General features: G+C 40.6%; 2 protein-coding genes across 2 annotated transcripts in view; one reads left to right on the top strand and one right to left on the bottom strand.

Moving 5' to 3' along the window:
• Positions 1-13,882, bottom strand: part of LOC143283339 (DNA mismatch repair protein Msh2-like) — a 36,513-nt gene extending 22,631 nt beyond the window's left edge. Inside the window, exons 1-12 of the mRNA XM_076589544.1 lie at positions 13,793-13,882; positions 11,820-11,872; positions 11,083-11,118; positions 10,676-10,763; positions 9,709-9,857; positions 8,930-9,040; positions 7,836-7,922; positions 6,083-6,206; positions 4,913-4,999; positions 4,004-4,062; positions 948-1,068; positions 517-630 (exon numbers count right to left, since the gene is read on the bottom strand). Of these exons, the coding sequence (XP_076445659.1) occupies positions 517-630; positions 948-1,068; positions 4,004-4,062; positions 4,913-4,999; positions 6,083-6,206; positions 7,836-7,922; positions 8,930-9,040; positions 9,709-9,857; positions 10,676-10,763; positions 11,083-11,118; positions 11,820-11,872; positions 13,793-13,826 (1,063 nt within the window). The 5' untranslated portion in view covers positions 13,827-13,882. The remainder of the gene's footprint in view (positions 1-516; positions 631-947; positions 1,069-4,003; positions 4,063-4,912; positions 5,000-6,082; positions 6,207-7,835; positions 7,923-8,929; positions 9,041-9,708; positions 9,858-10,675; positions 10,764-11,082; positions 11,119-11,819; positions 11,873-13,792) is intronic.
• Positions 13,883-13,921: 39 nt separating this feature from the next.
• LOC143282886 (zinc finger C4H2 domain-containing protein-like) lies at positions 13,922-26,491 on the top strand. The gene is made up of 5 exons (XM_076588760.1): positions 13,922-13,985; positions 16,583-16,754; positions 17,674-17,846; positions 19,312-19,477; positions 21,341-26,491. The coding sequence occupies exons 1-5, from the start codon at positions 13,927-13,929 to the stop codon at positions 21,452-21,454; spliced, it is 684 nt and encodes a 227-aa protein (XP_076444875.1). The 5' UTR covers positions 13,922-13,926; the 3' UTR covers positions 21,455-26,491.
• The last annotated feature ends 744 nt before the right edge of the window (positions 26,492-27,235 follow it).

The following is a 27,235-nucleotide window of genomic DNA, read 5'->3' on the forward strand; positions in this document are numbered from 1 at the left end:
CATGCACTCACTCGCAGCTTGGTTATCAATAAAAGAAGACACAAGTGCTCATTTTTGACAGGGATTCTAACAATTCTCACTGACAGTAACTAAACTAAGACTTGTGAAGTACAGTAAGTAAAATAAAAACTAGATACAGTCTGCAAAATAACCGGTTACTGTCGCTAAAATAAAAACTTTATCGTCACTGAAATAAGGACCTCTGTGACAGAATCACTAAAACAAGGATCTCAAAGATGGAAAGATTAAACATACACCTCAGTGACAGTGACTTACAGAGGGATACAGAGGGGAGGTAACCTACTTCCGGGAGGTTATCGGCCATAGCTACTTTCGTTTTCTCCGCATAGGTGGATAGTAGTTTGCACAGGACAGGAATCAGACTCCCTGCCGGAGTGTGCACTAGTGGGTCACTGTAAAGTATGTGTAGTGGAAATAAACATTTTTAAAACTTAAAAAAAAAAAAAACCCATTAATTCCTCTCATTTAAAAAAAAAATGTTTATATTCATCTCACCTATCTTGTTGATGTCCATCAGGGGCTGTTTGACCCACTGAGCCAGGAGGCGCTGTCCCTGAGCTGTCCGGCATCGGTTCAACAATCCCAAAATGCTGTGCGTTTTACTCCCCACTGAACACACATTGCAAAGAAAACATCTTTGGAAAAGTGAGATAATCAAACGACATAGGTTTGTAATAAACACAGCCAATATCAATCCCATAGAACCTGTGGAAAAACAACATCACACACACACACACACAAACACTCACATACAAACACACAAACTAGGCACAAGTACAGTCACAAGAATCAGGGGAAAACAACATCGCACGCATCTCTCCACCCCACCCCCCACACACACTCCCACCCACTGCCTCCCACACATACGGACGCACACACATCCACCCCCCCCCCCCCCCCGGAAAATCATTCCTCCAGCCACTCACCATCGGCAGGGGCAGGCAGCAGGTTCAAGGCGCGCACGGCCGCAGCATCCAACTTCATGTACTGCTGAAGGTCAAAGGAGGAGATGGAGAACTGACCAAAACTGTCCTCATCAGACAGCAGCTGTACACACAAAACCACAGTCATAGCTATCATAGAGACAGAGATATGACATCTCATCAGACAGCAGCCGTACACACAAAACCACACAGTGACAGCTGTCATAGAGACAGAGATATGGCATCTCATCAGACAGCAGCTGTACACACAAAACCACACAGTGACAGCTGTCATAGAGACAGAGATATGACATCTCATCAGACAGCAGCTGTACACACAAAACCACAGTCATAGCTATCATAGAGACAGAGATATGACATATCATCAGACAGCAGCTGTACACACAAAACCACACAGTGACAGCTGTCATAGAGACAGAGATATGACATCTCATCAGACAGCAGCTGTACACACAAAACCACACAGTGACAGCTGTCATAGAGACAGAGATATGACATCTCATCAGACAGCAGCTGTACACACAAAACCACACAGTGACAGCTGTCATAGAGACAGAGATATGACATCTCATCAGACAGCAGCTGTACACACAAAACCACAGTCATAGCTATCATAGAGACAGAGATATGACATATCATCAGACAGCAGCTGTACACACAAAACCACACAGTGACAGCTGTCATAGAGACAGAGATATGGCATCTCATCAGACAGCAGCTGTACACACAAAACCACAGTCATAGCTATCATAGAGACAGAGATATGACATCTCATCAGACAGCAGCTGTACACACAAAACCACACAGTGACAGCTGTCATAGAGACAGAGATATGACATCTCATCAGACAGCAGCTGTACACACAAAACCACATAGTGACAGCTATCATAGAGACAGAGAAATGACATCTCATCAGACAGCAGCTGTACACACAAAACCACACAGTGACAGCTGTCATACAGAGACATGACATATCAGACAGCAGCTGTACACACAAAACCACACAGTGACAGCTATTGTAGAGACAGAGATATGGCATCTCATCAGACAGCAGCTGTACACACAAAACCACACAGTGACAGCTGTCATAGAGACAGAGATATGGTATCTCATCAGACAGCAGCTGTACACACAAAACCACACAGTGACAGCTGTCATAGAGACAGAGATATGGCATCTCATCAGACAGCAGCTGTACACACAAAACCACACAGTGACAGCTGTCACAGAGACAGATATATGATACCGAATGAGACAGCAGCTGTGCATTCAAGTCCAATCAGTGACAGTTATAATAGAGACTGATACATGTGCCCTCATCAGACAGCAGCTGTCCATAAGGTCCACACAGTGTTAGCTATAATAGAGACAGATATGTTTGCCCTCATTAGACAGCAGCTGTCCATAAGGTCCACAAAGTGTCAGCTATAATAGAGACTGATACATGTGCCCTCATCAGACAGCAGCTGTCCATAAGGTCCATACATGTGCCCTCATCAGACAGCAGCTGTCCATAAGGTCCACACAGTGTCAGCTATAATAGAGACAGATATGTGTGCCCTCATCAGACAGCAGCTGAATATAAGGCCCATACAGTGTCAGCTATAATAGCGACTGATACATGTGCCCTCATCAGACAGCAGCTGTATATAAGGTCCACACAGTGTCAGCTATAATAGAGACTGATACATGTGCCCTCATCAGACAGCAGCTGTATATAAGGTCCACACAGTGTCAGCTATAATAGAGACTGATACATGTGCCCTCATCAGACAGCAGCTGTATATAAGGTCCACACAGTGTCAGCTATATTAGAAACTGATACATGTGCCCTCATCAGACAGCAGCTGTATATAAGGCCCATACAGTGTCAACTGTAATAGAGACAGATATGTGTGCCCTCAACAGACACACAAAACCACACAGTGACAGATATAACAGTGAAAGATATATCTGTCCCCTAGCGCACTGAAAGTACAAGAACAATCAATCAATGGTGAGATTTCTGTTCCAACACACTGACAGTACAAAACAGAATTTTTTCCTAAAATTACGTTTATTTAACATACTTACTGTGACCCACTAGTGCAGACCTTAGCAGGGAGTCCGATTCCTGTCCTGTGCAAACTACTATCCACCTATGTGGAGAAAACAAAAGTAGCTACGGCCGATAACCTCCTGGAAGTAGGTTACCTCCCCTCTGTATCCCTGACTAGCTTCCTCTTTTTCTGGCAGCCATCTTGACTCCTGATCCTGTGCTCTTCATACGGCTATATTTTTTTCATATTTCTGTCTATTAATTCTTTGACACTCATGTTTTGTATCTGATGAAGACTTGTATCAGGTCACAAACTTACTTAGCTCGTTTGGCCTATCGAGCTAAAATTATGGCGCAATCGCAATCGTAAGGGCCCTCAACCTCGGGTTCTCTCAACAATAGGTACAGGTACAGGTACAGGTACAGTATTGGGGCAGAAACTAAGCCTTGCAGCCTTATTAAGACAGATGTGGTGGCCAAATGGTTAGACCACTTGCTTCTCGCCCCAGTTTCCCCGAGTTCAATCCCCAGTTTCAGTGCACCTGGTGGGGCAAGGGTGGAGATTTTTTTCCAACCCCATTTGTAAGTAAACGCATGCAGAAGATCGAATACGCACATTAAAGATCCTGTGACCCATGTCAGCAGCATTTTGTGGGTTACTGAAACAAGAACACGAACAGCATGCGCATCCCTGAAAACAGAATATGGCTGCCTAAATGGCATGGCAAACGGTCATGCACATAAACGCCCACTCGTACAAATGAGTGAACGTGGGAGTTCCAGCCTTGAAAAATGCTGAGGATGAAGAACAAAACTGAAATCATCATCTACGGTGACTTTAACTTTTAACCTATGGTGACAAGATATTTTCTCTCAATACCCTCACAGTACAAGATCAAAACCACCATCATTGCCTCACTCAGTGTGGTATAGCGTATATGGATATATTCCCGCATTCTGACACCTGAAACAGAAACGGAATCGAAGACAGCCTACTTGCCTCCAAGTATCGAATGACAGCAGACAGGGCACCCACAGCATGTGTTTTGTCCACCTCAGCTGCAACAACACCACACATCACAATTTTCATCAGCATTACAATTGTAATAAGTAAATAATAATGTTTATAAAAATACTATTACCACTACTAACAACAATGTGCATTTAAATAGTGAAACCTTGAAAAAGCACTCTTGGTACTTTACAAAAACAGGTAAACAGAAATTCGCACACACTACTTGTTGCATCAGTCAAAAACTCTTGTTACAGAAGGTGACAAAAATAGAACACTTCAAAATATGATCAAAAGAGCATACTTTTAACGTTTAATGGTCCCAACAATTATGTTGATAATAACCAGCTCGCCATCTCTATATAATTCAAAATCACTTCGTTCAGGACAGAGTGCATACAGCTAATATGATGCAGGTGTCAGGTGTCAGTAAAAACAAAAATGTTTCTAAATCTTAACTGTACTTGTATTTGTATTTCTTTTTATCACAGCAGATTTCTCTGAGTGAAATTTGGGCTGCTCTCCCCAGGGAGAGTGCGTCGCTACATACAGCGCCACCTATTTTTTTAATTTTTTCCTGCATGCAGCTTTGTTTTTCCTATCAAAGTGGATTTTTCTACAGAATTTTGCCAGGAACAACCCTAATGTTGCCATGGGTTCTTTTACATGCGCTAAGTGCATGCTGCACACGGGACCTTGGTTTATTGTCTCATCCGAACGACTAGAGTCCAGACCACCACTCAAGGTCTTGTGGAGGGGGAGAAAATATCTGCGGCTGAGACGTGATTCGAACCAGCGCGCTCAGATTCTTTCTCTTCGTAGGCAGCCGCATTACCTCTAGGCCATCACTCCACTGCTCTAGATGCCAGAAATGATGACATGATCTTTCCAACTTACGTAATGTAGCACTGCTGTTCTGGTCGCCTTTCTTGAAGCGAAGGAGCCGATTCAGGTCTTGAACAATGTCTTTGCTCACAAAGTCAGCTGAAGACAAACCAACCAAATTTAAACCCATTAAAAAGCAGTTATGCGGACAGGTAAAATTTCATTTTGTTTTTATTAACTTTTTCAATGCTGACACATTTTGCTAAGCTGTATGCCCAGCAGACAATTATTCTGCTATGTTGAGTGAAACACAAACAGTGAGGTATTTGGAAGTGCAGTGTACATCGACACAACATAGTCCCCACATGTACATTATCAACACAGCGAGGGGGAGAACAGTTTTAACTGCTCACTCTTTGAAGACACAGGAAATATGGATGAGATAACAGAGAGGAAAAGCAAACTGCTGGTGAAAACGGCATTTCATTCGGAGGACAGCCATTTCATACTGTCATGTTCTTTACATACTGTAGAACAGTACGACACTGCTTATCAAAATAAGGAGGCTGTGGGTTATTCTTGGTTGTTGCTTTTTCCTGTTTCCGGGTCATTTTTTTTAATTTCTGAGGGCCTCAAGTGTTCACCATTCCTCTGTCACATGCACACAGTATAAGGAAAGAATATTAAGGTTACAACATTTACCAGTCAGTCATTTGTTTTTTCTGACGTAATCTGATGTGCAGATGCAACAGACTCTCTGCATGTGGTGGTATATGTGGTCAGATCTTTCAACGAGAACACTGCCTGTCTGCCTGTAAAGCTATGTGAACAGGTCTCTGCGCTGATCGGGTACTGATCAAACAATATTTTGGGTTGATGTCCTGTTGAATGAAAGTGCAGTGAAAAAAAAAACCCTGTCTACTAGCATTGGAAATAAAACTGAAAACCAATCATCTGCTCAATCTGGTTCTTAATATTCCTGCTTTCCTAGAGCCCTACAGAAAAAACAAAAGTCACAGGGGCTTTGAGTGAAAATTTTGTGTGTCAAAACCAAATTCTGTGCATCACTTACAATGTATCAGATTCTATCAAATTACTGATATATGCATGTATATGTGGGATTCTGCCGAACTTCATGTGTCAAAACCAAATTCTGTGCATCACTTGCAATGCATCAGATTCTATAAATCACTGACAAACATGTGTGTATGTGGGCACTCTTCTCCACCAAAATTACTGTACCTCTCTTGCGTTCAGTTATGAGCAGACCACTCCTGCCAAGCACCTCTTTGACTTTGCAGCCATCAGGAGTAGTGTCCCCTGCCACAATGATAGCTTCCTTGGGACTCAGCTGCACGACCAAAGCCTGCAACAGTAGGAAGGAGTGTCAGTCCCATCTCCATCTGCCAACCTTCAGCAGATACATGTAAAGATAACATAATCCTGCACACCTATACGACTCTTCTCTTCATCTCCCTTGCACTTTGAAGTCAATGGGATGCTAACCTGAATCACTGTTCACCAGAAAGCTCTAGGTCTGTTGGTGGTTGTGTCAAAAGTCTGGGCCTCTGTAAATATTTATCCCATCCATTCTGCAATCCATCACATCCATCTTCTTTATTTTTTGTTGTTGTTTTTTTTGTTTTGGTCTTCTCTTCCCTCTCCCTCCCTCAGAGTTTCATGGAGGATTATTTAAGCAATTTGACTGGATCTTGTTTTATGACTGTACCAACACAGTTTTCTGTCCCTCTGGTGCTCGTCTAATCATGCACAATGGTCAGCAGTTGGGGACACAATCAAAGAAAGATAACACATTCCTCACAGAAGACTTGTACAGAAAACCGGCTGAATGAAAAAGCAACATAAAAAAAATAAATAAATAAATAAATAATCTCCCTTGCAGTACTCTGCAAACTGGAAAACACTCAACTGTCACTTCATCATCCAACAATGATTCAACACAGATTTTTTACAGCTACATTCCTGGAAATTTCTGGACACCCGTGAATAACAAAACTTTATTGGAAAAAAAAAGGCTTTGCGCCACTGATAAACGCTGTAGAAATAGTTGCCAAGAATGTGGATGTTTCATTATATTTAGAAAATGAGAAAAAAACCTCCGCCCATCTTCACGCTTTCCAAGAGACCATAAGATGATCATTGAAGTACAAGACTCCTTCAGTACAAATATTCTCTCACACAGAAATATACACACACAAATTTCAACAGATCTTATGATTAACATAGAAACATTTTCTTTTGGCAGTACCTACAATTTGAACAATTAACCAAGGATCACAGTCATGAGGAAAAAATAATGATGAATATATTTCCTTTTGTCATTAGAACATGGAACATAAAGTGCATATATACACCTTTGTCAATTAAAAAACCCATCTTTTTTGTTCCTGTAATTTTTCAATGAAGTGTGTGTGTATGTATACGTCCAAATCTGTGTCTATCTGTATTTGCATTTGTTTTGTTTTTTTATCACAACAGATTTCTCTGTGTGAAATTCGGGCTGCTCTCCACAGGGAGAGTGCGCCGCTACACTACAGCGCCACCCTTTTTTTTTTTTTTTTTTTTCCTGCATGCAGTTTTATTTGTTTTTCCCATCGAAGTGGATTTTTCTACAGAATTTTGCCAGGAACAACCCTTTTGTTGCCGTGGGTTCTTTTATGTGTGCTAAGTGCATGCTGCACACAGGACCTTAGCTTATCATCTCACCCAAATGAGTAGCATCCAGACCACCACTCAAGGTCTAGTAGAGGGGGAGAAAATATCGGTGGCTGAGCTGTGATTCGAACCAGCACACTCAGATTCTCTCTCTTCCTAGGCGGACGCGGTACCTCTAGGCCATCACTCCACTGTGTCTATATCTATGTGTGTGTGTGTGTGTGTGTGTGTGTGTGTCTTGTGTGTTTCTTGTATATCTGTGCGAGTGTTGTGTCTGTGTTCGTCAATGTCTGTCAATGTGTGAAGAGTGTCCACTCACCTCCAGGTTGGAGAACTGGTCGTTGTCAGCGAACTCCGTCACAGTGAACTTCCTCAGGACGGCGTCAGCATAGCCCACCCCCACCACCTGCACACCACCATGGTGCATCAGTCACTGACTGCGACAACCTGCCTTCTTCACCCACCAGTTCACAACAACGGTCGTGACTGACACACACTATACACAAAACTCTGTATTGGCGACACAGAGCAGTGCCCCTGCAGAACAGGCAGCCAGACAACAAAACATCTGCTGCAGTCCTGCCCTCTCCACCAAGCCCTCCGAGAGAAAACCTGGCCTGACCCAATCCCAGCAACCTGGAAGCTCTACAGAGGACTGGAAGACCTGCAACATACTGCCGCCTTCGTCAAGGAGACGGAGGAATCCATTTGATAAATGACGAACGAGACAACAACTGACACACAAGTATTTGCCACCTGATTCTCCCTCTCTTTGTGTGTGTGTGTGTGTGTGTGTGTGTGTGTGTGTGTGTGTTCATATCCTGCAACTCCCACACTCACTCAAATACAAAAGTGGATTTTATGTGCCTGAGCCTTATAACCCCGCCGTGTGGGCAGTCATACTCCATTTTCAGGGTGCTGGGGTGGGGTGGGGGGGGCATGGGGGTTCATACCGGGTATGTTCTTGTTTTCATAACCTACCAAATGCCGACATGGATTACGGGACCTTTTGTATCTTTTGCATGTGTATACACACAAAGGGGGTTCAGGCACTAGCAGGTCTGCACATCTGTTGACCTGGGAGACTGGAAAATATCTCCGCCCTTTACCCACCAGGCGCCATTACCGAGATTCGAACCCAGGACCCTCAGACTGAAAGTCCAACGATTTAACCACTCGGCTGTTGCGCCCATCACTAACCTGCTTCAGAAAGTCCACTGCCCCAATCCATTCCTGTACATATTTACCATCAAGCCTTTTGACACTTCTCCATGGGGCAATACGTGTGACAGTTCTCCAAACTTCACATTCCCTCTGATGCTCAGCTGAGGATACCAAAAGCTACCCCACCCATAAAATGAAACAAAAAAAAAACAGTATTGAACCATTTCAGGCAAACCACACTTCACTTACTCTCTGACCATCATCCGATGCCAGTTTGACGGCAATGACGCCCACAGACAGAGACATGTCTGTGTTCCCAAACAGTATGTCTTCAAACTGGGTCAGGTTGCCAGGGGAAGCCTGTATGGGGACACACAACACAATCACAATGATCCTTCTGTTGAAAGAATAACAATAACAGCAACATATAATATTATTATTATTATTAAAAAAATAAAAAAAATAAAAAAATAAATATATTTATACACCAATGAAAATACCTATATAGAGCTGAATCAAATAATGATAATAATAAATGTATTTATACACTATTTAATACATTTATACAGTGAATGATGAGTGCCCAGTGGCAGCTGTCAGTCGGCTCTACCCAGGTAGGCAGCCTGTTAAAGCTTGGTCTCTGACTGAGGATAGGCGCTATATAAGTATCCATATCACTCAATCAATACAACGCTGAATCAAACCGCTTTCACACCTGGCACTCACATGCAGGTATATATAACTTTGAACCAAAGGGATGGAAGATAAAAGATAAAAAATGCATGTAGACAGAAGGCAAAGAGAAACAACGGGGGGGGAGAGGGACAGGAGAGTGGAGCTATTCTTAAAAAAAAAAAAAAAAATAGTAGGCTAGAGGCCAGACTTGACAGAGCTGAGTGCAATCACACCTCACACACGTATACACACATCTCTGTCTACATATCTATCTATCTACACAGATATATGTATGTACACACACACACACACATACACACACACACACCTATCTATCTATGGCAGAGACGTACCTTAAAAGCAACTGTCCAGTCATGCACTTTGGCAGCCTTGGACTTGTTTCGGTACACCTCCACTCGGTACTGGCGCACCAGAAGCAGGTCACGCACCAAGGACTCAAAGTTCATTTTGCTCAGTGCCACCGACTCCAACTTGTTGCTTCCTGCACATCACACACAAAGCCCTGGCACTGACTGCTCTGTTTTCATCAACCCTACATTGTTCTTTAAGTGAGCTAAAAGCATGCTACACATGCCAGCTTGGTTAATCATCTCATTTAAATGACTAGCGTCCAGACCACCACCCAAGGTTTGATGGAGGAGGAGAAAATACTGACAAGTATGGGATTCGAACCTGTACACTAAGATTCTCTTGCTTCCTGGGCAGACGTGTTACCACAAGGCCACAACCCTCTACTTAAATGATTTTCAAAAAACAGTTATTGAGGCAGTGCACGCAGTAGTGGCTAACTTCAGACTTCTTCTTCTGCATTCGTGGGCTGCAATTCCCACGTTCACTCGTATGTATACGAGTGGGCTTTTACGTTTATGACTGTTTTTACCCCGCCATGTAGGCAGCCATACTCCGCTTTCAGGGTGTGCATGCTGGGTATGTTCTTGTTTCCATAACCCACCGAACACTGACATGGATTACATGATCTTTTACATGTGTATTTGATCTTCTGCTTGCGTATACACATGAAGGGGGTTCAGGGCACTAGAAGGTCTGCACATATGTTGACCTGGGAGATCGGAAAAATCTCCACCCTTTATCCACCAGGTGCCGTCACCGAGCTTTGAACCCGGGACCCTCAGATTAAAAGTCCAACACTTTAACCACTCGGCTACTGCGCTCATCTAACTTCAGACTGAAAACAGAGATGTGATAGGTGTAAACAGAAACAAAGCATATCACACACAGGTGAACAGGTGTATAGTTAGAGAAAGTATGGTAACCCACTGCACTGTTAGATGTGCCCACCTGTCCCCAGGTATTTGATGACACCTGTTGTCTTGAAGACCTCCTTGGCCACAAACACAGCATCAGAACCGTGAACTGTGTAGTATTCCTGCACATTGACACATACACGATTCTGAGAAATACATGCAGAAGCACAAACCCAGACATACTGTAATAATGGTACACAGTTACATTCACAACAACTATGCCCATCACAAAATTCTTTTTGATGAAATATTATCATCTAACAAAACATATTCACTATTTTATCCTCTCTCTTTTTTTTCCTCTATGGGCTCTACATTAGTAAACAAGAATGCTGTTTGCCTTTAACATTTTTACTGGCAGGTATATTTTACCAATTATACATTATTCATTACAAATCCAAAAACTTACGAGCGTTGTGAATGTAAACTCCGTCTACTCACATTTCTGTCAAACACTCTCAGCGTGGTACTGGGCTTCTGCAACACAAAATAATAATTAATATTCATCTTTATCACCCATCAATAACTATTACAGCACACAACAAAATGTTCATTTCATGCTGCTTTCTACAGAGTTTGGTGGTAACATGCTCAACCTGTGTGGACAACTTTTGGGATAAAATGTTAATGTGTCATGTTCTTTCGGGTATTAATTACCTAAAAGTAAAACCTTTAGTTGTCACTTGTCAAAACATTCAACGTGTGAAAACCCTTCTCCTCATTAAAAAAAACAACAACAACAACAAAAACCCTGATTCATACTGGCCCTTGCCTTTTTCTTCCTAAATGCTAGCAGGTAAGTGTCAGACTCAAGACAGGTGCCTGTCTGAGGCATGCTAATTGCCTCTGTGTGAGTGAATGTGGATATGGATGCACAGCTTCTTAACTGTGGTGTGTACTGGCCATTGTTTAAATATGGCAGAAAAAATATGACTACAGTAAAAATGGCAACTAGTAATGTTTTGACAGGTGAATAATATCATTTGCACTTTTGAAGAAAATTTATTTAAACCTTTCATCAGTACATACCACAATAAAAATCCTAACAATACACTAAAACATATCATATTTACAAACCTATTGGCTATTGTTTACATGGCACTGTCATTTTCTGTGTCAAACCAATCAACTGGTTAAATCTATCATAAAAAAAAACCCAGAGCAGCTGAAGTTCTTACCTCTGGCAGTGATCTGTGAAACGAAAGAAACCCATTGTCCTGCTGGATAGCATCTGGAAAATAGACATACACAAAAATTAATAGAGTGACACCATCACAATTTATTACTGATCATAACTTTTATCTATTTATCTAACTATCTCTATCTCTTCTCTGTATATATATATATATATGTATAAATATATATATACATATATATATACATACATATATATATACATACATATATATATATATATATATATATATATATATATATATATATATATATATATATAGAGAGAGAGAGAGAGAGAGAGAGAGAGAGAGAGAGAGAAACACACACACAGATATCAGTGTGCAAGCACACAAAAATATTTGTTCATGCAAACCCAAAGTTCTGGACAAATATTTATATGTGTGTGTGTGTGTGTGTGTGTGTGTGTGTGTGTCTGTATGACACTGTGTGTGTCGCTATGTTATGTGTGTCACTGACTACATACATGTATGTCACTCTGTGTGTGTCACTGACTATGTCACTGTAATAGTGTCACTCAGTGTGTGTGTGTGTGTGTGTGCGCGCGCGCGCGTGCGCGTACGTATGTGCATGTGTGTATGTGTTATTGAAAGCCTTGCACTGTCGCTACATCTGTTACAGCCCTGCTTTGTTCTCATTGTAAATTTGTAAGTGTGTGGGTGGGAAAAGTTGATTACAAGATCATTTAACATTTAGCTGTCATGAACAATCTTGAAGCTTTGGGGCCTCCTGTATTATACTGAAACTGTGTTTGTGAGTGTGCATGACCATGCGTGTGCATATCTTTTGTGAGTCTTGTCACTGTGATATTCAGGTGTGACATTTATCTGCAGATCTTTCCTTTTCACTAAGTCTCTGTAATATTTGAGTGTGTCATTTATCTAGTAATTTACCTGACAACACAAACCCAGTTTTGTAGCATTCTAATTCTATAAAATTTAAGATGTGTGTTTGTGTGTGATGGCAGATACTGTACATGCCTGTGTCTATTATTTTGCTAGAGCCCAGAGGCTTTAAGTACATTGAAAAGAAGTTGGAATTGGAGGTGGGTGTGTGTGGGAGTGGCAGGGAGCACAGGGAGAAGTCCTATATGCAAGTGTCGTTGTTTGTCCTTCCGAGTCGAAGATGACCGCTGCTTCAGTGTCACATGGAGTATTTATGACTGTGGGTCCGGAGGTGACTGGTGCGGCCAACATGTGGGCAGATGTTGCAGTGGAAGTTGAAGTGGCTTGTGCCATGCATGCAGTGTGCTTCCTCTGAGCATCTGCTGTGTAAGCTCCTTCAGTGATCTTGCTTCACCAGGTTGGGTAGTTCAGAGCAAGCAATTCCCAGCTATGCTTAAATCTTTGGGCCCTGACACATTTTTGCATGTAAGGTCTATTCCACCATGAATATACTGCTAACTTTGCTGCTAATTAATTTTTATGGTGTTCATGCCTGCACATGTTCATCTCTCAGGCTCTTCTCACAAATGGAATTTTTAACTGTTCAGGGGTTGTATTTTGTTGTTGATTTAATAGTTAATAATAGATAGATCTACACAAGCACATGCCACATGGCTCAGCTTCAGTTTGCAAAACCCGCTGTTCACAGGCCTTATACACATGTCAGTTGTGCATGCAGTTCTATATTATTTGTAAGACTGCAATAAGCTTGATGTATGCAATGTCTACAGATCATTCATCTTTTTGTTTTTAATTGTGGTCATCATTTCGATAACGATGACGAATGCTGATGGTTCAAGCACTAGACTATAGGTGCCAGAATAATCAAGTCTGATTGTGGGCCCTCAACACTGAAGATGAAGACCATCTCATGTGCTGTTTGATCAGTTATAAGATGTCGCCTCGACAGAACACACATTTGAAAATTGTCCTGATTGACAGCACAGCAGACAGCGACAGCAGTGTCCACAGAGATATGCATGCCTGAATGATAACACGAGTTTCCAACTCACCAAGAGATAAATCTTGTTTTGGTTGAAGCGCCATGGTAATATTTGCAGCTAATGATCCTCTCAGCTGGCGGGAAGGGTGCTAAGGGAAACCACTCTCTCTCGCACTGAGATAACTTAGGAGCTCTATCAACAATATGGCGGACGAAAGAGATTTGGAAAACCTTAAGAAATTAGAGAGACTGAAAGACATCAGGTAAAGTGATACATGGCTAATGAATGGATGACGATTTGTATTGTTGCAAAGTAAATAAATTAGACTATAATTAAACTGCGGCTTGAATGCACAACTGAAGATTTACACACGAAATTGAAAATTTTATTAAGTTAGTCTTTGTGTCTCACTGCCTGGTCAGTGGAATGTATTTTTCTTCATTATTCATAAAAAAGCAAAGTCTCCTATACGAACTCATTGTTGTTGAGGGTCTTTAGGGGAGGGGATTGAAACGGACTGTACTAAATAAAGTGGAGTAGGTGACTTACTTGCAGGTACTCGACAAACAAAATTTTACAGGGTGGCCTATGAAATCAGGTGTGGGATGAAAGTTTCAGTTTCAGTAGCTCAAGGAGGCGTCACTGCGTTCGGACAAATCCATATACGCAACACCACATCTGCCAAGCAGATGCCTGACCAGCAGCGTAGCCCAACACACTTAGTCAGGCCTTGAGAAGAAAAAAGGTGAATAAATAATAGATAAGCGTACCTAAATAAATAAATAAATAATAATTATAATAATTAATATAAAAAAGGTAGTAATAATAATAATAATAATAAATAAATAAATAAGACAACAATGATGATAAATAAGCAAATAAATGTGAAGCATGAAGACACACATTCACACATACACCCACACATGCATAACAGATATGCACCAAACATGCAGTTTCACAGATATGAAAGCACAGTCAAATACACATAAACGTACATGATTCTCAACACACACACACACACACATTACCCTGCACCTCCTCTACCCCCCTCCTCCACACACTCATTTCTAGGCTACGTATCTCAGCTTCCACGGCACACACACACACACACACACACACACACACAGATGAACACTTACTTGTACAAGCACACACACATACGCCCATATCCCCCACCCACCCCAGCCCCACACACATATATACAAAGATATATATATATATATATACATACACACACCCACACGTTCCAATATCCCGTTGCTCCCACAATGTAGGCATGCATACACTCACATACCTCATCCTCTACCCCCCTGCCCCCCGCACCCTCACCTCCCCCTCACACACACACACACACGCACGTGCACAGAACTCTCCTGACACTTGTGTACACTTACACCCTTGTGCATGCACAAACGCACTCAAACATACAGACCCACATATACACACATACACACACGCACAGAGGCTGCCACTGATTGGCTGCAAGAGGAATGGGAAAAGATCTCTGATGCCAAGAACGTGGTGTCTAGTGTGTTGCTCAGTCTATTGTATTTGGAAAAGCCCACAGACTCTGTTCCGTTTTGAAGAAATTTGTGCAATGTTGGTTTGGAAATGATGCCGATATTTGTTTCATTTGCAAAGCATCGTGCTCTACCTTTCATGTTAGACTTACAGCCGCTCCCTCTCTCTGCTTTTATTTCTTTGAGGCAATTGATGGTGTGATGGCCTTGTACCTGTTCTTTTGGATATTCTTTGACTTTTCTGAGGATTTCCGATTTTCCTAGATGTAGGCCGCTCGTTGGTGTTGCATTACCAGCAAGTCTGTCAGCTCGCTCATTTCCCTTAACACCTGCATGTCCCGGGCAGTATGACCATGTGAGTTTTTTAATCTGAAAGTTGCACATTGCCTTGGGATGAATAATGTGGTGAAGTTACATATTTCGTTTGATTTAGACCAATCATTCCTCTGTTACTGTGTCAGGTATAAATACCCCCAGTCTCCCCAAGTTGGCCAGGATCACAGTCACTTTGCTTTGTATGGAGGGGTTGTGGTCATGGTTATCCAGTGATTCTGCATGAGACTTAATTTGATACTGATGCAGTGATACTGATACAGTGATAGTGATGACAGACCACATTTGCTGAGCTGGGAGAATGTGTAGCCACACCTGTCTGATGATGATGATGTGTGATAACATGTTATCCAAGATGTAATATCCGTCTGTTGATAAATGTTATTTGTTTATTGGTTTAGACATTTTAATTATACTATTAACATTCCACATGAAATGATGAATGTGATAAGGCCTGGATAGAGTGAGGTTATACCTAGAAAATATATATGTAGTTATTGCTGTCTTATAATGATGGAGATGTGACACTGGCGATGTTGATGTGTGATCATGTTCATGTAGGTGATGACAAGTCACTGTTACAGTGTTGGTGTAGTGTTGCAGTGTCTGAAGAAGGCGTGGTCAGACCTGATAATGAGTAAAATGATGTTTGACACTGTTGATGATGATGTGTCATGATGATACTAAAGATGATGACGACTGTGCTTTTTTTGACTGGAGAAGATGCAGTCACACCAGTGTAATGACTTGAAAGATACTGTTTGAGTACTTTAACACTGTTGATGGTGATGATGAAGATATGTGTTAATAGCAATGATGTTGGTGACAGGTCAAGGTTGCTATGCCTGAGGAAGGTGCAGTCACACCTGTCTGATGATGATATTATGATGATGCTGATGACTGCTTATGGCTGCTATGACCTATCTGATGATGACAACGATGTTGTTTTGACACCGATGATCATGATGATGTGTGATGATATTGATACTGATAAAGATGACGACAGGTCACGGTCACTATGCCTGGAGAAGGTGCGGTCCCGGCTGCACCAGGAGGTGGACATCCGTACAATGGAGGAGCGCCACCTGGAGGAGTACCGGCAGGAGCTGGACCTTCTCCTGCAGGAGAAGATGGCCCATGTGGAGGAGCTGCGCCTGATCCACGCTGACATCAACCAGGTGGGCAGTGCGCGGTGATAGATGAGTGTGAAGATGATGATGGTATCTGGCACCGCAACAAAGTGATTATATCATCTGTAGTGGGCTTAGATGCTGCGCCAGAAACACCAACCGGAGCACAACTTCATTATCTCCTGAAACTGATGGATGCCTATTATATTAGCGGGATTAGTGGGAGGAGTAGTGGCAAAATCGGTTAGACGTTAGACTTCTGATCTAGTGTTCACCAGTCATCAGGTTTCAGGGCTCCATTTTAACATGGCATTGTGTCCTTGGGAAAGCTGCTTTATTTTGATTTTTCTCACTCCACCCAGGTGTGAATGGGTACCTGACTTCTCTTGGGGAAGGTTAAACAGGTGGAAGGAGAGGATTGGGCTCTGCCTGCCTGTGCTGAGCCCTAGATATAGTAGATATAAATTCATTGCCCTGCTGGTTGTAAAATGCTATGGGACTTTTTAAAATGTTTCCTTTTTTCTTTTTTTTTCTTTTTTTAGTGGGCGTAGTACCATAGCAGGTGTGGTCCATAATATGTCAGATCAGAACAGGCACTGTTAAACACTACCAAAGTGACTTGGCAATAGTGCTGGGTTTCTTCTGGTGTGTGTGACATCCTGCAAACTTAACAGATTATTATATGTGGACTGTAGATGCTGAGACTGTTGCAGATAAACCTTGATATGGCTGTGTATGGGATGAGCAGTGTGGGAATAATGACACTGAAACAATGCAGATGATGGGGCAGCTGAAAAGAAAATGATATTGACTTGGATATTGCCTATACTTCATGCATCTATGTATGATAATAAAGTGACACTTTTGGTTCTTTTACTTTGATATATACATCCAAATTGAAAAAAAAAAACCAAAAAAAAAACAGATTTGATTATTGACAGTATTCACAGTAACCTCCCATGCACAGATGGAGCTGACAATCAAGCAGGCGGAAGAGGAGCGATCCCGTGCGACAGAGAGTGCCAAGAAGCTGTATGAGGAGTACAGGCCCCTGAAGGATGACGTGGACCGCATGCGCATGCAGCTGGGTATGCACCCTCTGATGGAGCTTCAGGAAGAGGATGAGAAACTGCGACCTGAGTAAGGGTTACTTTTTGGGGGATGAGGTGGGGTGGGGGGTATTTATGTGTCTGTGTATATGCCCCTGTGTGTGGTCTATTTGTCTGTATGGATATATCTCTGTGTGAGGTACTTGGCTGTGGTGGAACTTTAGGAAGAGGATGAGAAACTGTGACCTGAGGAAGGGTTTCTTTTTTGGGGGTGTATATGTTTCTTTGTGTGTATGATAATCACTATATGCCTATGTGTGTGGTATGCGTCTGTGTGTGGTATATGTGTCTGTATGTGGTACTTGCCTCTGATGGAGCTTCAGGAAGAGGATGAGAAACTGTGACCTGAGGAAGAGTTTCTTTTTCGGGGGTAGATATTGTATGTATGTGCGTGTCTTTGTGTGTGTGATAATTACTATATATGCCTTTGTGTGTGGTGTGGGTCTGTTTGTAGTGTATGTGTGAGTTTGTGTGTTTGATAATTACTATATTTGTCTTTGTGTGTGGTGTAGGTCTGTGTGTGGTATATGTATCTGTATATGGTACTTGCCTCTGACGGAACATCAAGAAGTGGATGAGTAACTGCGACCCAAGGAAGGGTTTCTTTTTAGGGGGCTTTTTTCTTTGGTTTTGTTTTGTTTTTCACTATTTCAGGTACTTCTGCTGGTGCAGTGACATTGCCTGTCAAGAAGTGGATTTGAACAAAATTCAGGTTATTGGTCCCACAGTCTTTCATGGGCATCACGGCAGTGGATTCATATTAATTGTGTCTAGGGTTCATCCTGGGATGACGGCAATCAAAGCTGTCCTTCTGTTCAAAGTCAGGTAACCATTCACACCTGGGTGGTGTGAGCAAAATTGGAGTGAAGTACCTTTCCTAAGGACACAACACTGTGCCAAAATGGGGTTCAAACCCTGATCACTGATGAACACTGGATCAGAAGTCCTTTGCCTAACCTATTCTGCCTTGGGAAGTTGAAATGAGTTACCTAAAATGAGAATGAAAATCCTCTACTTGAAGGCATTAAGTGCATTCCTGTTGTTTTCTTTTGATATATAAACATGCAAACTAATATTGCCATTGACATGGAACTAGGATTGTCACTAGTGTCTTTAGACAATGATGATGTATGTACATGGATGTTTGTTTGGATGTATGCTTGTATACATATGTATGTATGCATGATTGTGTATATGTATGAAAATAGTTTGTTAGGTGCTTTTTTTTTTTTTTTTTAGCTAGTATGAATAACTTTAATACTTCTTATATGTGCACAAAGTTTATGCCAGTTGTCTGTGTTAACAAAATTGGGAATAAACAAAAATGTTAAAATAGAATGATGATAAGAAAAATATTGATATAATGTCATGTGGAATATTATGTGTATTGTAAAGCACATAGAGCAGTTTTCTGGACAGAGTGATTGATATGATTATAAATATCCATTATTATTACCAGTAGTAGTGGTAGCAGTAGTAGTATTGTGTTCCCTCAGGTTCATGGAGAAGCGACCAATGCCAGAGTGGCCAGCTGAGCCCCCAGCCATCCCCATCCCGCAGACACTGGTGGAGGCGGCGGCCGCTGCGGAGCAAGTGCACCAGTTGGCCCGCGGCAAACCTGAACAGCGCCAGGGCTTCAGGCAGCAACCTCCACCCATGAAGGTCAGCCCTGCCTTCTTTCAGTCTCGTTCTGTCTGTCTTGTTTGTGTGTGTGTGCATGTGTGCCGGAGAATATGGGTCATTTTATTTTCTGTATTACCACAATAACTGATTCTGTAGGTGATGAAGATGCTGCAGTGGGGGTCCATTTAGTTCTTTTCCGTTCAGTTTTTCAAGGAGGCGTCACTACGTTCCAACAAATCCATGTACGGTGACACTGCACCTGCTAAGCAGATGCCTAACCAGCAGCTTACGTAACGCAACACACTTAGTCAGACCTTGAGGAAAAAATGTTAATGTGTACATGTGATAATAAATAAATAGATAACAATGATTATGGGTATGAAAGTTGAGTACACCACTGGTCCATTTAGGTTTGGGACTACTTCACAAGACCTTACTCTTATGATACATCCTGATGTCAACCAAGCTAAGAGAAACAGGCTCTTGCAGTGGTGGTTGATTAAGAAATTAGAACAGCAGTCCCAGAGATGTTTCCGTGAGGTGGATGACCCTTGACCTTATGGTTCCAGTCTTCTCTCTTGAGCCCATAGCACAATCAGCTCTGGGTAGGAGTTGGCCACAGGCCGAACAAAAACCCACATCTGATGGGACTCAAACCTGCATCCACTCAGTCACTAACCACTTTGCCACAGCAGCTGGTACATCCTGTTTTCTTTTCTTTCTTTTCTTTTTTTACACCAGTTTAATTTTTCATCAAGAAATGATGGAGACACATTCAACAGAGTGCTTTCATTCAGAGGGAAATAAATACCAACGAGAATTACTAAAGTACTTTTGTGGAATGATGGCCTAGAGGTAGTGCGTCCGCCAAGGAAGCGAGAGAGTCTGAGCGCACTGGTTCAAATCCCGGCAGAGTCTCCTGTATTTTCTCCCCCTCCACTTGACCTTGAGTGGTGGTCTGGAAGCTAGTCATTTGGATGAGACAATAAACCAAGCGCACATAAAAGAACCCACAGCAACAAAAGGGTTGACCCTGGCAAAATTCTGTAGAAAAATCCACTTCTACAGGAGAACAAATAAAAGGTTTGAAAAACTACAGGCAGGAAAAAAAACAAAAAAATGGGTGGCAATCTCATTGTAGTGATGCACTCTCCCTGGGGAGAGCAGCCGGAATTTCACATGGAGAAATCTGTTGTAACAAAAAAAAACCACAAAAAACCCAACAAATAACAAGAATGAGTTGTGTACCTTTGATCGAGTGTTGCATATCTTCAGGTGGTAAACAAGACCAAGTTATGTACCTTTAAACTAAGTGGTTTTTTTCTGTAACCTGTATCTTTTTTGTTTTTAAGTCATAGGGTGTGTTTTATTGTTTCCTATTTATTCATATATGTGTTGTATTCCTGTTATTGTTATTGGTCTGTGTGCATAAAGTTTTTGCTCTGTGTGTAAGTGTACACACACACATTTGTATAAATTTAGTTTATCTTGTGTGTTTGTATGTTTTATGTTGTGTTGCTGATACTGCCTTTCTGTAACTTAAAAAAAAGGTCTTTGCTGTTTGCATTACGTTTTTCTTTAAAAAAAACAACAAAAAACCGATAATTATCTGAATTAATATTTATCTATAATTCAGTGACATATTTTCATATTTTAATTGTAGCATACAACTCACAGGCAAAAGAGATATTAGTGCTTTAGAAACAAATATGTTTGAAAATATATCTATCTAAATATGTATATGTTTAAATGTATCACTGGTGCATGATGATGATGATGTTGGTGATGGTCTGTATATAAGAGAAAAACGGTTCTCCCATGAACGCCCATGTCACAGTTGCCGTGATGGTAACTCAGTTGTACAACCAGTACCCAGAGGTGTGTGTGTGTGTGTGTTTTCAGGCCTGCCTGTCCTGTCACCAACAGATTCACCGCAACGCCCCCATCTGCCCGCTCTGCAAGGCCAAGAGTCGATCCAGAAACCCCAAGAAACCCAAACGTAAAGCCGATGACTAGGTGCCCATTGGTGTTCATACCACTGCCGCTTCCACTTGCATATATTTTAGGGCATCAGATCTGTTTTTAGAAAGTGAAATTTAAGAAAAATAGATTAAGTTTTTTGTTTTAATGAAAAGGTACTAGGCTTTTGAACTTTTGAAAGAAAATCAAGAAGAGAAGACAAATAGATTAACTTTTTGTTTTAATGAAAAAGTACAAAACATGGACTTGGAGAAAGAAAATCAATTCCTTCGAGTGGGACGTCTTGCATGTTTGATTTGGGAATTATTTGTTGCTGTATTGATAAATACATAGTGTTTATACTTCAGTAAGAAAATCAGTATCCTTGTTTGGAAAAATGGCCTGCAAGTTTGTGTTAATTTTTTTTTCAATTTCTAAAAAACAAACCCATATATATTAAAGGAAAGGCGGAGTATCACTTCATATACATGTGGGAAGGCTACATATGTGAACGCAGACCTGAACTATTTATGGGCATGTGCTCATTGCTGCAATGATTTTTTGTCAGAAAGAAAAGGAAGGAAAAGCATCACACTGCCAACACATTGCCTATCTTGAAATGCTGTATCTAATTTTAAAACACTTTTTAGTTTCATACCAAAGTACATATCAGACCATTTCTGAGTCCCATGATTTTTACTTCTTCTTTTCTTTTTTTTTTTCTTTTTTTATCTTTTACACTGTTGCCTGTGTGGTATGGTACACTGTATGGTGGTAACACTGCTGTTCTCATATCGGCAGATCTGAGTGAACATGCTGTGTAGCTGTTTGAATACTTTTTATACCGTATCAGTTGATGTTGTACGAGTTCAGACTGAAATCGACCACATTGAGTGCTATATATGAGAGATTTTGTGTAAGTAGATTGTGTGGTTTAGTTGTTTTTTGTTGTTGTTGTTTTTGTTTTGTTTTGTTTTGTTTGTTTGTTTGTTTTTTTTTTGGGGGGGGGGGGGTTGCTGTTGTTTATGTGGGTTTTTTTTGTTTTTTGTTGTTGTTTTTTTTAACTTTGGTGAAACTTGCAAATTAAATGAATAAAAGATTTCATGATTTTTGCCACAAAACTGCACACACCTTAATCTGTAAATGCAATCCAGAAAAAGAAATTGCGCCAGCGGAAATATACACTGAAGCAGAAATGCGAATGCGGTCAGCAATCTGAGTATTCATTTTAAATGCTCCATGGGGAGATTTTCTGCATTTGTGAATGTTTACAGATCAGATGTTGTTGACATCTTTTCGCTTCTGCTGAGATTTTCAGCATGACATGAGCATCGGAACTGAGTTAGGGAGAAATAGAAAAACGTATAGAGTTGGTCAGAGACAATCATTGCCTGTACGATCAAACCTTGGAAGAATTTTGTACCCTTTTTATTTTCCCACATTTGGTGCACCCATCATCTCTGTGTCTTTGCCTCTGATGGCCAGCTATCTTTAGATGTGGAGGTATAGTATGTAGGTACTGCTCTTCATTCATTGCCCATAGCTTTGCCAAACTTGACACCACTTTAACTTCTTTTGATTTTTTATTATGGAAACTTCCAATCAGAGTTTTTCAGCTCACAAGGTGTTTACAAGTCCGGATTTCTGGATGTAGGCCTACGTTTGTGCATGATAGTGTTCATTTGGAGGAATAACATTGCATCTGTGCACAAGTATGTTTGCGGCTTAATTCTTTTAATTTGTCTTTTCTCATGGGATGATGGTTTTGGCTTTAGATAAACAGAATGGTCAGTCTTCTGCATGAACAAAAAAGAACAAAGAGGTTATAGGTTGTGAGATGAAATCAAGTTGGCCATAGTGGACTGTAAAATGGGTCTGTTAAACCTCACTGCCATCGCCAACAGATGAACCTTGTACACACCATCCCGCTCCCAACCCCATTTTTTTTACCTCCCTCTTAAAAAAAAAAAAAAAAAAAAAAAACCTGAAAAGGTTTGGTTTTTTGGGGAATGTCTTGTGCATGGTTCAGTTCTTGATTTCTTTTCAAGTCTCTTTTGAGTTTATCGTAACTGAATGCTTTTCTCTGAGTACAGATACAAGGTTGTGTTGGCGTGTATGTACGTGTACATATGTGTGTTCTGTTTTTATGTACGTCAAGTCTGATTTTTTTTTCTCTTTTTTTTCTCTTCAGTGTTGGAAGAATGTTTTTTTTAGTTATATTTTGAATGCGTGTTCCCAATACAATAAGATTGTTTTTGTTTTAGATAAACAGAATGGTCAGTCTTCTGCATGAACAAAAAAGAACAAAGAGGTTATAGGTTGTGAGATGAAATCAAGTTGGCCATAGTGGACTGTAAAACGGGTCTGTCAAACTTCACTGCCATCGCCAACAGATGAACCTTGTACACACCATCCCGCTCCCAACCCCATTTTTTTACCTCCCTCTGAAAAAAACTTTAAAAAAAACTGAAAAGGTTTGTTTTTTGGGGGAATGTCTTGTGCATGGTTCAGTTCTTGATTTCTTTTCAAGTCTCTTTTGAGTTTATCGTAACTGAATGCTTTTCTCTGAGTACAGATACAAGGTTGTGTTGGCGTGTATGTACATGTACATAATTATGTGTGTTCCTTTTTTATGTACGTCAGGTCTGATTTTTTTCTCTTTTTTTTCTTTTCAGCGTTGGAAGAATGTTTTTTTTTAGTTATATTTTGAATGTGTGTTCCCAGTACAATAAAATTGTTTTTGTCTTCCCTCCAAATCAAAGCTCTACACAAAATAATTTTATTCTTTTCATTTATCATCAACAGTTCATCAAAGAATTATTTAACTACGCAGTATGTTTCATGCCCTCAAAACAATGTGACATTTAAGTTTTTCTTTATTATTCAACAAGTTATATGTGCACATGATATGCAACAAATATAATAAGTATTGTTTTTGTTCACAAGTTGAAATGTGTTTTATTTAGTTAGTGTTTAATTTGTAATCAAGTCTGATGTATTTAGCGTGTTGGCATGTGTGGTAGAGATTGCGCATGTATGACTGTGTTCATGTGAGTTTAAACTGAGTTTGTTCTGGGATGGGTTGCTTGATATCCTCCAAGTCTGCATCAAGTTTTCCTCTGGAAGAGTTGGTTTCTGAGGCTAAGGTCTGATTTCCATGGAGATGTTGTATTCAGTGTCTCTGCGATGTTTTCCCCACAGCTGTTTATGGTACACAAATGTCCCTTTCCTCTGTGACGCAATGTTCTTTGTGTTGCCAGTGTCAGTTTTTGTCAGTCATCACAGTGTGCATGGTAAATTGAGGATGTCTTCTCATCAGGCTGTCTGCCATGATGAAATGCAACCTCAAGTGTGTTGAATTTCCAGCAAGTTATTGTATGTTGCTGTCACCTTCAGTGGTTATTGTATGGTGGTTTATGTTACTAGTGGGGTTTTTTTCTAAACCTCAAGACAGGCTGGAAAAAGTTTGCGTCCATTAATGCGCAAGACAATTTTTTTTATATGTTGTGTTCCTTATCCTGGACTTAGTTGTGGTTTTGATGATACTAATGGTAAGGGCTCAGACTGCATTCAGCTTGTGACCGTTCAAATCCAAATTCATGGTCTGTGAGTATTGTTCTGCTGGTGCCAGTTGCATTGCTTGGTTCTAACTTTTTGACAGTTACGCGTGACTAAATGCCTACATTGACCGAACTATGCCATTGGTCAGTTCCATACTACACACAGTTAGTAGCAGGTTACGACCATACTAGGCTCTTCTGTCTGAGCAGTGCAACTGGCTCCTGTATCCTGTCCTCCAAGATGTTGGCCACAGAAACCAAAACTGCAGAAGAAAAATCAGAACTGATGCAAAACAATAAATTGCCAAAGAGGGTGCAATCTCCCAGCCATTATCATAATCTCTCTCTGCCCTGAACTGTGAGAAGTCACTGGGTCACCGCATTGAAGAGCTATTCACCAGGTGTGTTGATTGTGAGTCAGAGCCTGGGATTTATGTGGCTTCTCTTGGGTGTGTCACACTCATGGGCATCGTCAGCATTAACAGTTTTGCCAAAAGATTCAGTTCTTATTGAGCACTGCAGAAATGGGGGGAAATGTGCATGCTGTAGATAATACATGTTCATTTTTTTTGTACACCAATGACTTGAGTATGACAGGATTTTTGTAATTGTCTTCATTTCATTCTGTGTGAGAGAGAGAAAGATGATGTCAGGTATTGTATATCATGTATGATTAACGATAGGTAGCAAATGTACATTCACTTTCTTATTATACTTACTTCTTCCATGACATTCCATAAGTTATGAATGTTCTTTTGTCCATTGAGCATCAAAGTAGTCTGATAAAAAATTTTTAAAAAATTGTGCTGAGTGCATTTGTTTTGTCAAATTTCTGTTTTGTTTTATGATACCGTGTTCAAGTGCCAGGCCTTGCCATGTACAAGTTTTCCATCACAAGATATTTCTTATGGACACACATTTCAAATTTGGTTGCAAAAGACACCACACTGGTTGGAGAAGGTATGTGAGTATCTGACCAGAAGAAAGCATGCATGCACATTTTCTTTTTGATCGAGAGTCACTCAGTAAAAGAGCGGTGAAGTGCTAAGCTACACTTGCTGAAATGTTCTCATTTTTCTCGAATTTATCCTGTAGATAATGTTTACATGTAAACAAAAGCAATGGTTGTTGATGATTTATATGTCTGTGTGTTCTCTCACAACCGCATTCGTTAACAATGTCCTCATTTTTCTCAATTTTTTTCTCTGTAGATAACATATTAAACAAGAGCAATGATTGTTGATAAATGATACACCTGCATGATTGCTGTTTTGCCAGCGAGTGCACTGTCTGTCAGTGTGAAAGTATCTTCACAAGGTATCTGCTTTGACAGTGAGTGCTCTGTGCAATGTGAAAGCAATTTCATGATTTATCTGAACAAGCCACAGGGTACAGTTTTTCTGTCTTGAAAGTGTAGTCCACATCATCATTTTGTTTGTGTAACTGAGTGAGGACTGTACTTTGGAAAATTTATATCCTTGTGTGTGTGTTGTGAAATATAAAGTTTGCTGGCTTTTTTTTTTTTTTTTTTTTTTTTTTTTTTTTTTTTTTTGATTGAATGAGAAAAACATTTTACCAGCATTTGTAGTCTGTTTTTGTACTATGAAATAAATGAAGTAGCTTTTATTTGTGTCATGAGTTGCCTTTTCTGAGTTGCTTTCTTTCTTTTGGGTGTGTTTCTATGCATTTCTGGTTGTTGTTTGTTTTTTTTATTCTTTTGTATTTTGTACCCTTTTTTCAGACTTTTCTTCTTTTTCTAATTCTGCTTCTTCTTTTTTTTTCTCAATACATCATTACATGAGACAAAAAATTACCTTACATAGATGTGTGCATTTCTTTCCCTGCTAGAGCTCTGTGTGGACAACTGGGCAGAAAAGCAACTCTCATGATGATAATTGTGGTGCATTTTTGTGATCTTTAGTTTGTAAATCATGTTTTCACAACAAAGATGAAAAAAAAAAAAAAAAGGTTCCTCTGTAGTTCCAGTTTCAGAATGAGGCATCACAAAGTTCAGACAAATCCATATATCACATACACACTCACACAACTCACAATTTGAGTTTCCCCAAGAAAGTTTCAATGCGCACATCAGATGCGTTAATAAGTGCTGTATCTTGAACCTCAGCCCTATCTTTGTTAGCTTTTCCACATGCACACACATCCATTTGACGTAACAGACTGACCATGTCATACAGGTGCGAATTATACCTGTAAGTTTGCTAAGTTGGCTTTTTTTTGTGGCTTACACAGTGCTGAGAGAGTCTGTGTTGAACATTTC

This window comes from Babylonia areolata, chromosome 6 (assembly GCF_041734735.1).
Source record: "Babylonia areolata isolate BAREFJ2019XMU chromosome 6, ASM4173473v1, whole genome shotgun sequence".
NCBI lineage: Eukaryota > Metazoa > Mollusca > Gastropoda > Neogastropoda > Buccinidae > Babylonia > Babylonia areolata.

Excerpts from the sequence above, each read along its gene's own strand:
- LOC143282886 (XM_076588760.1), top strand. The coding sequence starts at position 13,927 with ATGGCGGACGAAAGAGATTTGGAAAACCTTAAGAAATTAGAGAGACTG. Across the intron at positions 16,755-17,673 it reads TCCACGCTGACATCAACCAG|ATGGAGCTGACAATCAAGCA; the intron begins GTGGGCAGTGCG and ends TCCCATGCACAG. Across the intron at positions 17,847-19,311 it reads GATGAGAAACTGCGACCTGA|GTTCATGGAGAAGCGACCAA; the intron begins GTAAGGGTTACT and ends GTGTTCCCTCAG.